We start from the raw sequence: 10,118 nt of genomic DNA, 5'->3' as shown, positions 1-10,118 counted from the left end.
CCGCCCCTTGCTGGGGAGGCCCATGCGCGCGCGAGCAGGGGCGGGGCCCGCACGCAGGTGAGAAGCAGAAACACACCCCCCCCCAGACTGCGCGTTCCAGCCCGCGCTCCGACAGCCCCGCGCGCCTGTCATTCTTTCCGTGCAGTGACGCGGCCCGGCTGTTAGGGGCCGCTGCGCGACGCCCTCCCCTTTCCACAGGAGAGGAGACGCATGGACGTGACTCGATCCGGCCGCCGTAGAGCTGGGGCGGCAACTCTCGCGAGAGCCAGTCTCCAGGGTGACGGGACACAGGGGGTGATGGAGGCCCGGCCTCGGGCAGGGCCCTGAAAGCCGGGACATGGCGGAGGCCCTGCAGGTGACTGGGGGCGGGGGTTGAAACCGTAGCAGGGGGCGGCGCTGCCCGGGTGCTCTGGGTCCCGAAAGGCCCGAGCACCCGCCGGGCAGCCCCAGGCCGCTCCCGGCGCTTTGCAGTCGGCAGCGACAGTGACCCGGACGCGCTTGTCTTTGTCACTAGACCAAAATAGTGGAAAACCAGCCCTACGACGAGAGCCTGGAGATCAACGACTCCGAAGAGGTGGCCAGTGTCTACACCCCAACTCCACGGCAGCGAGGTAGGGCCGCCGCCTCCGCTCCCTCCCTCCCTCGCCGCCGCCGCCGCCTCCGCTCCCGCCCTAAATACCGACGGGCAGCTTGAGCCTCGCTGCTACAGCGTCTTAGCCTCCCCCAGGGGATGAAAACTCAGTTCCTCAAAACTGGAGGGGAGCAGGCTCGTTGGGATTCGCTGGACGCACGGTGCTGTGGGGGTAACGCAGAACGCGCGCGTTTTAAATACCAAAGGTGTTCCCTGGGGGTGAAAAAGAAGCTTGAGAGACTAGATGCGGTAAGGACAATTGTCACAAAGCTAGGCGTGCACGTGGTTGGTGGAATAGGGATTTGGGCTTTTCCACCGTGGCTAGCCCAGCTGCAGTCTAGTCTAGTTCAGCCTCATGCTGCAATTGAGTAAACGTGACTGTTAGAACTTCAGTGTAGGGCCTGTGTAGATAGGTGCCTCAATGTGATAATCCAAGCTGCAATCTCACAACCAAGCTTGGGTAGCATATATACAGAAACCTTCTTGATGATCTCTTCAGCAGGTCCTAGGTCCACATGCTCACAGCTCAAAAACATGGCTGATAACAGCAGTGATGAGTATGATGAAGAAATAAACAAGGTATGAGGTTGTCCATGTTCTTCTTTGCTGATGTAGTTGATCACAGCATTTTGTAGCCCCCATCTACCTGGGACTTGTTATCTGTATGTTGAGTCCTACTGGGGAAATTTCTTAATGTTTTGTGATTTTTTTTAAGACCCATTTTGAGTAGAAAGAAATGTAATTGCAGTACTTTTTGGCAAGACACATTATTTGTACTAGAAATAGAAGGTAAGGAGGGGGTCAGATTTCTTTTTTCTTCAAGTAAAACAGATGGAACAATGTATATGAATTTGGGAGAATCAGTCTAGAAGGGAATTTTCACATCATGGTAGCTGATACCATCCAGTGTGGATATAATGAATACCAGGCCCACTGACGAAGTGGGTCTTTGCCCACAAAAGCTTATGCTCCAATACATCTGTTAGTCTATAAGGTGCTACAGGACTCCTTGTTGCTTTTACCAGGCCCACTGTTGTTCAGTGGCTGAAGTGGGATAAAAAGAGGGTTGTCAGAGATCAATAGCTTACACCCACGTTTGGCTGGAAACGTAGGGAGTGTTTTTTACAGTTTAGAGAACATACACTGACTATAGGTCAGGACTCCTGAGTTCTATGTCCAGCTCTGTACTAATCAGTTGTGTGGCTTTGCGTGAGCCAGTTTTCTCCTATCTATTTCAGTTTCTCTGGCTGTAAAGTGGGATCATAGTACTTACTGCCTTGGAAAGGGCTGAGTACTGTTTATAAACCATTTTGAGATTCTCTAAAAAAGATAAATTCTTGTTTGTTAGAACTAAATATTCCTCTCCTCCCCCCCCCCCCCCGCCCCATTGCTGAAACCCATGCATTTGGGTCAGACTAAGAGCAGTAGTAACCCTAGATTAATTGTCTGTGCTGGCATTCCTTTTCCATACCACCCAAGGAAGTTTCTTTTTCACACAGCAGTGCCACCCGTATGTGGCAAACTTTGAACAGAGGGTGTTTTTCTGTTTAGAATGAAAAATGGCAGAGCTGGGAAATGGGGCTGTTGGGAACGTCTGTTGCACCATAACTTTGGTTTTAACATGACCTAGGAAAAGAAGGTAGCTCAACTGGCCCCACAGCGAGGATTTAGTGAGAACGAGGATGGAGAGGATGAGGATGATTCGTCTGAAACTGACTCGGACGATGACGATGATGAAGAGGAGCATGGAGCCCCTTTGGAGGGGTATGAAGGACTCTCAATTTATAAGAACAGTTAGAGGAACCACTGGAATTAAAGTCAAGATCTCCCTTATGAGAGAGACCTGTTCCATCCTAACAGGCCAAATGAGTAATGTTACATTCTGACAGTACTGTGCAGATGTGTCTTTAGATTAGACAGTGTGGGATAAGGGGTTTAAAAGCTGAGACAGATAATATACAGATGCAATGGCACAGTAAGTTTTCAGAGTATCAGCCCTGAAAAATGAAGATACAACGATATAGCTATATTAAGGGGGGAGGGTAGGGTAGAGGGAATGCCATTGACCGTGTGGACAGGACGAGTGTCACTGGGATTTGACATGCATCAGTAAAGATGCATTGTTCATAGATAGAATTGTTCTTAGAAAACTTAAAACTTGGATTCCTAAGCAAGATTCTGAAGTGTTCATTGACACAGGGAGAATTCTTAATTTCAAGTATGCCTGTTAAGTTTCCTGCCTACAAATACCTGCTCATGAACATTTTGAGGTAGCATAGAGCGTAGCCAGGTAGCCTGGCAAAAACTCAGACTTAGTATGATAAACTAGCAGTAACAGAAGGCAGGGATATTAGTGGACCCATTAATATACTCAAAGCATTGTGCTGGACAAAGACAGAATGCAATTGTCTGAAAGAGAGTACAGATGTCTAGCATGCAGGCTAGCCTGCCTCAAGGGAAGTAATTGTTTTATCATTACATTGTATTGTAATATAAGTTTGTTGAGAGTCTGGTTTGCTGCCCATCACTATGATATTATTAATTAAAACTCCAATCAAGAAAGGGGGTAATCGGTGTTGTGAGTGGTGTTCTTATGGTGGAAACATCTTCAAAGAGGAAGAATTTGAAGCATTTCTTAAAGATGTCAAACTCTGGATTCTTTTGATCTCATCTGTAAATTTGTTCTGTAGCCAGATCCAGCCCCCAGTATGGGTATACTAGGCTAAGGAAAGCATTCAAGGCCCTCTCCTCTTTTAACACACCCCTAGGGGATCAGATACAAGTTCTCCATTAAGTTAATCTTCCAGAATCTGTTGGTCTTGAATATCTCTTTTCTATAGTGCCTACAACCCTGCAGATTATGAGTATCTACCAGTGTCTGCAGAGATTAAAGAGCTCTTCCAGTATATAAGGAGGTGAGTATAAGGAGTCTGTGTTGGAATGTCCTTCGGGTGGTTGAAATGGTTACAGAAAGAAATACTATTTTCCTGGATGATACTTTGCTTGTGTTATTCTCAGGTACACTCCACAAATGATAGAGCTTGAACACAAACTGCAGCCTTTCATTCCAGATTTTATTCCAGCTGTTGGAGACATTGATGCCTTCTTAAAGGTACACAGCTTTCAGATCCTTCCCTCTTGTGCACCCATGAAAACAATATTAACTTAGTGAAAAGTAGCATTTGCTTTTCTCTTTGTTGGAACAGCAGTAATCTCAGCACATTGGGTGCTGGATTAAGAACCCAAACCCACTTATGGCTCTCGGTGCCCCCTTATTATTTGAGTTGTCCTAGAAAGCTAGGATTAACAAGACTAAAAGAGGGTGGAGGGAGTTCCCTCCCACTCTGCTGCCTCTATCACCCCAATCAAAGCACACTTAGTACTTTTTTTTTCTTACATTGTTGTAGTTACTATTAAGTGTCCCTCAGGGATCCAACTCCTCCTCTTCAGCTTCACTTCTGCTATTCAGGTACATTCAGTAGAGCCTTTTGTCTGATTGTCCAATCCTCCTTTTCTTGAATTTTGCCATCTTCTAAGGGTTTGTTTTTTTTCCAGAATTTCATTCTTAGTTTTACCTCTGAATTATCCTTCCAGTATGTCTGAGATTTGGATTTCTGTCCCACGTGACTGGAACACAATAATTTCTCTTGTTTGCAGTTTCATACTGGATAATGCGACTGATTGTGGAAGCTGAATGAGTGTGTAAATGGGATCATTATCTCTGGTGGATATCAGGTCTCCTGAGTGCAGCTGTAATGAAGATGAATGAGCTCTGAATGCTCTCTGGCTTTCTATAATTAAATATTTCTGCTGATCTTGATGAAATTTCACAATCGGATCTCTGAATCTATTTTGAGACTTAAGTGGATAGAGCAGAGATCTTAATTCTGATGTTACTTCTTGCTCTGTTTTCTGTAGCATCCCATTTAAACTGCAGCTCTCTTTCTGATCCAGAAGTGCCAGGCAGCTCTGCAACGCTCTCTCCTACTACTTTTTCTAAGGCTAGTCTGTGCACAGCAACATGATCTTCCAAAGCAGTATTTTAAAAGGGCTTATTTTAAACATCCTTTAAACTTGCCTGTTTTTTTTACTTTAGAAGAAACAAAAATCAGTTCCTCTTCATCTGCAGGTTCCACGGCCTGATGGCAAGCCAGATAACCTTGGCCTGTTGGTACTGGATGAGCCATCCACAAAACAGTCAGATCCCACGGTGCTCTCTCTCTGGTTAACGGAAAACTCCAAACAGCACAACGTTGCAGTAAGTTATGAAAATAAGAGTCGTTTACCCCACACTGTACAGAGTAGAAAGACGGAGTCTTGTTCTAATCTGGGTGTCTGTAGCACTACCATGCTTACAACACAGTAAGGATTTGACTTGAAGTTCTCATGAACGGAAAACATTTTCCTACCATGCCATTAGACTGTGTGTCTGCTCTCATTGACTCACGTGCCTTAATTAACAGAGTTTGGATTTGTTTGTTTCCCTGGGCCAGAGCTTCATCTCTTGCGGTTGTTCCTATCTGGTTTGGGTAACTGTGTTCTTTGCCAGCTACTGTTCTGCTCCAGTATGCAGATGCTGGATGACCTAACGCAGCTGGGAAAGAGAACAAAACCACACTGCCCATCTAGGAATGAAGCACAGGGTTTGCAGGGAGCCATGGAGAGTCTGTCTCTAGAATCTCATTTCTGTTCCCAGCAGCAAATAAAAGTGAAGAGCTTGGAGAATGCAGAGAAGAATCCCAAAGCTATTGATAACTGGATTGAGAGTATCAGTGAGTTACATCGCTTCAAACCTCCTGCTACTGTGCACTACACCAGGTGAACTCTCTGCAGTCTCCTGCTTTTGTAATTTACTTTGCTTACTCCTTACGCTTGTCTTGTATGCAGAGATGCAGTTCTGAGTAGCCTTTGATCAATGGAATGTCTCTCCTGCTGACTTTGTGTAATTCAGCTAGCTACAGTTTGCCTTTGTAGAAAGGGAGCATGTTTAAGCAACTAGAGAAGGTGACTAAGAGTCAGGACTCCTGGGTTCTATTTTCTACCTGCCCCAGACATGTTGTTCGATGTTGGACAAGTCACTTCAGTTCTGCATTTCAGCTTCTCCACCTGTCCTATAAGGATAGCAACTCTGACTTACTGGGAGTAGGACTGAAAGGTTTCTCCAACATTTGTGAAGTGCTGATATGAAAGGCTCTGAATGTCAGCAAAGAACTATAGTTAACACTTTTCAAAATGCACAGTCAGAAGAGAGGAGGAAGTTGTGTATCTTGATTTGAACTTATCCCCTAGTGTGGACCTGGCCTTAAATACCCTAATTGTGTGAAAGCTGCTTAGTCAGTACCCTTCTGTGTGGTTGGAGAGGCAAATGTGTGTTTTCTGCCTGAGGATAAGAGTGCAGTTGCTGTGTCACAGTCTCACCAGTCTGTTTTCAGTGCACTCTGTCAAGCCTCACATCCTGCAGAATTAATGCTGGGCTACTGTGTTTAATTTTTCTCCCCTTGCAGGCCAGTGCCCGATATTGAGACTCTGATGCAGGAATGGTCTCCAGAATTTGAGGAGCTCTTGGGAAAGGTAGGTTGTCAGCCCACCTAACAGCTACCTGAGCTGTATATTACAGGCATTATCTGGATTTTTTTTTCATTTTGGCCTGTGTCTCTACACTATCTTGTCCCTCATTCACACAGGCTGGTTCAGAGCTGTTTGGGTTTCTTGTATCACTATGAAGGAAAACTACTGTCTAGGCAATTTGGTGTCTCTAGTTCATCAGCTTAAGCCTCAAATCCAGCAAGGTCAATCAGTGGTGGTTGAAAACTGCCACCCTGTAGTAACTGTTCAGCGGCCTGTGTGAAATGGGTGAGTTTCAGTCCCATTCTTAGGGAACAGGCATCCACATCACAAGTCGATGCTAATTGTTCCCCACGTTGGTAGAGATGCCAAGCGATGAATGGGCCTCCGTCTCCCTGACCTCCTCCCCTTTATATGGTGGGACAAGGAGGAAGCTTAATTTGCTGCTGTCCAGGCTGTGCTTTCTTTCTGCTGGGAACACTAGTCCATGCTCTTGCTGTATGGGAACTGAACATGAGTCTCCTCTCCATGTCCCTTCTAGGTGAGCCTTCCAACTGCAGACATCAGCTGTGGCCTGGCTGAGTACATTGACATGATATGTGGTAAGCAAAGAACCTGTACACGTCGCTTATCTTCTCAAAGGCAGCAGATTGTCAGCTCCTTACCACCCTCCACGCACCACCACCACCACACAAAGTATGACGTGTTACACCCGTAAGACGGTGGTTGAGCAGGCAGCACTTCCTCCCAACAGCAGTGTGCTCTGCCTGTTTGGAAGAGGTATTCCAGGTGCATTTGTTGCATCTTACCATTCAAGCTTAGCCTTTTATATCACTAGGCTGCAGATGTGGGGTCAGCCTGCCCCCAGTGGACGGGCTGATAAGAGGTCCCTTCAGAACCTGTAGCTGTTTCACATTGCAGGAAGGTGAATGGCCCTTGTTTTTTCTGGAGATGGGTGTTGTGTTCCAAGTATCATGTCCTTGAGCAGAGAAACAGATGTGCCTCATATTTCTAAATGTGTCTGTTCCCTCTGTATACTCAGTGGCAGACCCTGTCCTATTCACTGATCACGCAGTAGCACTAGAGATGGCACCATAGTTAGGAAAAGCAAGAGACCTCTGCAGCCAAGTTTAGCCCCAACCTAAGCAGATGGTGCTTGTAGTTGGAAGAAAGAACTTAGCATGTAAAGCCCCCAAGCGTTGGGTTGCCATGGAGGTGTTCAGAGGGTATTGCTACTTGGAGAGGGCCCATGCCCAGGCAACATAAGGATACTAAACACAACCTTGCTGTTTTGTCCTAGCTATTCTGGACATTCCTGTCTATAAGAGTCGGGTCCAGTCCCTGCATGTCCTCTTCTCGCTGTATTCAGAGTTCAAAAACTCACAGGTAGGTGACTCCAGCCCTGTCCACCACCTTCCAGGCTGTCACTGTTACAAGGGAGGAAGGCAATGTTAAGTCACTTGTCCTAAAATTCACAACAACTCTTGTGCATTGAAGAGCACCCAACAACAGTACATATCCTGGCCTCTTTCTGAAGCATTTCCATTATTTCTTAGCTATAACTGCTGTTTTCACCTCTCAGGCTTCCCATGGCTACATCCTACATGTGCGTATAGGACACACCTGCTGTTGAAGGGCATACCATTTTGGAAGCTGAATGAGAACTTAATGAAAAATCTTTTCCCAGCTGAAACTGCAGGAGGTTTAGGGAAGCAGATAACCAAATGCTTCCTAACAACTTTACAAGTACAGAAAGTTCCAAAGGATCTGAACAGGGACATCTTTTCCCTTCATGCTTTCCAGAAGTGACCTTGCTGGGTCACTCGTTCAGTCCAGCAACAGGCATCACTTTCCCAGCAGTTCCTGCTATTCACTGAGGACCCCAAACGCATGCTAGCATGTTGCAGAATGCAGGTGACATCCATTCTTTTATGACAAGTCTTATAAAACTTGAAGAAAAGTTATTTACTTATTCCCACAATGTAAGAACTAGGGGTCACCAATGAAATTAATAGGCAGCAGGTTTAAAACAAACAAAAGGAAGTTTTTCTTCACTCAACACACAGTCAGCCTGTGGAACTCCCTGCCAGAGGATGTGATGATGCCTAGGACTTTTAACAGGGTTCAAAAAAAAGAGCTAGATAGCCATTAATGGACCTAACCTCCATGAATCTATTAGGCAGGATGGGTAGGAATGGTGTCCCTAGCCTGTATCTGGAAAGGGGTGATATGGGAGGGATCATTTGAGGATTACCTGTTGTGTTCCCTCCATCTGAGGCAGACAGGCTACTGGGCTAGATGGGCCATTCTTATGAGATAAAGTTAGTATATACGTTCACATACATTGGCCTATGGAAATCCCTAAAGCTGTACCGAGGAAAGCTGTTATGGGTCCCTTTCCTCAATTTTGTGGTAGTTGATCACATACTGCAGTCGATGCTTTTCCACACTCTCCTCTCATCAGTTGGGTTTAAATCTTAATCTTGAGTTTAATTTTGACTATTATTGAAGAGGTTTCTCCCTTGCTTATAACTTACAATTATTAGACTCCTCTTTGGTGATGGGCAATGAGTGACCCCCTTTCAGCAAACTTCAACCCATTTCTCCTTGTTTCTTAATAGATTAAAGTGGAGACAATAGCTGGCTTGAGTTATTTTTTCCAGTAGCAGCTGGAGAATGAGTGATCAGGTCATTAGGGCTCTTAGAAAAGGCAATTTGCAGAACATTTCAGTAAAATGCTGCTTCTCTCTCTTCTGGAGCCTCCTGAGGACTTTCCAAAGTGTCTTTCATTTTTCAATACATGCTGTGTAGATGGAGAAATTCTGCCCAGCTTTTGCCCATCACAGTACCATAAATTCACTTACATTCCACTGATTAATTTTAATATACTTTTCATTTTTTTATTAATGTGTTTATGGGGATCATTGCCTCATCTGTTTCCCCATTTCTCCGCCATAAACTTTATTTTTTTTTAAATGAATGCAGTTACTCCCTCTAAATGAGATTATACTGTGTAGGGTGAAATGGAAACCTTTGTTTCACTAATGTAGCTGAGTAGCTTTTCAGATTGCATCAATTTTCTGCTTAATGAAATTCTGAAGTTTTTTGGGAGTTTTTTCATTGGGTGGTCTAAATATATTCTCTCTAAACAGCTGGCTTTGTGTTGTCAAATGACCAGAGCAAGTCACTGTACTAACACAGTCTCTTTCCCCACAGCACTTCAAAGCCCTGGCTGAAGGGAGAAAGGTAGGGAGTCCTCTATCCAATCCACCCTCACAGGCAGGAGAGGCAGAAGTGTTACGCTTCAGTTGAGAAAAAGACCTTTTCTTCAAGAGCTAGGGCCTGCACTTAGGAGTAGAGCCTTGGCCTAAGACAACCAGCAGAGCAAAGCATTACTGAAACCATCTTTTCTCTCTGCACTGGCAGATGGATGAATTAGTCAAGGTTAGAATTTAACTTGTGGCTTTTAACCGGAAATGCGTGAACCTTTCCCTATGACTCACATCCAGATGGTTCAGCAGGCTTGCGAGTAACAATGTCCTAGGAATCTGAAATCAGCCTCGTGGCTTTACAGTCTACTGAGCTTCAGGGTTGGTGCTAATGATGGGGAATATGACTAGCCCAGATCCCCAGCCTACATTGCTGGAGAACCAGGATTTCACTGCAGGAATGGACTCAGAATTGCTTCTCCACAGCAGTTTCCATTATGAGAGGAGTACAAGATTCAGCCACTGAATGGAGAGATGAAAGCCACAAACATGTCATTCACCTGGGGGGGTGGACTTAGGCATTTCTAATAAAGAGATGTATTCACCAGTGTGTGTGCTTGTGTAAACCTGTCCTGTAAGGCGAAGAGCTGTCACTGGAAGCAAATGAAGGGGAGAAGGAAGTTTTATGGATGAACTTCTGCTCTGTGTTGGGA

At 45.3% G+C, this 10,118-nt stretch overlaps 1 protein-coding gene across 5 annotated transcripts; it reads left to right on the top strand.

The window, feature by feature from the left end:
• The first annotated feature begins 88 nt into the window (after positions 1 to 88).
• Positions 89 to 10,015, top strand: IFT46 (intraflagellar transport 46). Of its 5 annotated transcripts, none has more exons than XM_075909589.2 (12): positions 89 to 355; positions 515 to 611; positions 1,134 to 1,210; positions 2,262 to 2,395; positions 3,472 to 3,546; positions 3,650 to 3,743; positions 4,761 to 4,889; positions 5,328 to 5,449; positions 6,136 to 6,202; positions 6,738 to 6,798; positions 7,497 to 7,582; positions 9,413 to 10,015. In XM_075909589.2, the coding sequence occupies exons 1-12, from the start codon at positions 338 to 340 to the stop codon at positions 9,506 to 9,508; spliced, it is 1,056 nt and encodes a 351-aa protein (XP_075765704.1). In that variant the 5' UTR covers positions 89 to 337; the 3' UTR covers positions 9,509 to 10,015. The 5 variants fall into 5 exon arrangements, with proteins under 5 accessions (XP_075765704.1, XP_075765702.1, XP_075765703.1 ...); XM_075909587.2 differs by having other exon boundaries at positions 91 to 355; positions 1,131 to 1,210; XM_075909588.2 differs by having other exon boundaries at positions 93 to 355; positions 1,131 to 1,210; positions 5,331 to 5,449.
• Positions 10,016 to 10,118: the final 103 nt, after the last annotated feature.

The sequence above is a fragment of the Pelodiscus sinensis genome, chromosome 25 (assembly GCF_052426305.1).
Source record: "Pelodiscus sinensis isolate ZL-2025 chromosome 25, ASM5242630v1, whole genome shotgun sequence".
NCBI lineage: Eukaryota > Metazoa > Chordata > Testudines > Trionychidae > Pelodiscus > Pelodiscus sinensis.
This window is presented reverse-complemented; position numbering and strand designations above follow the sequence as displayed.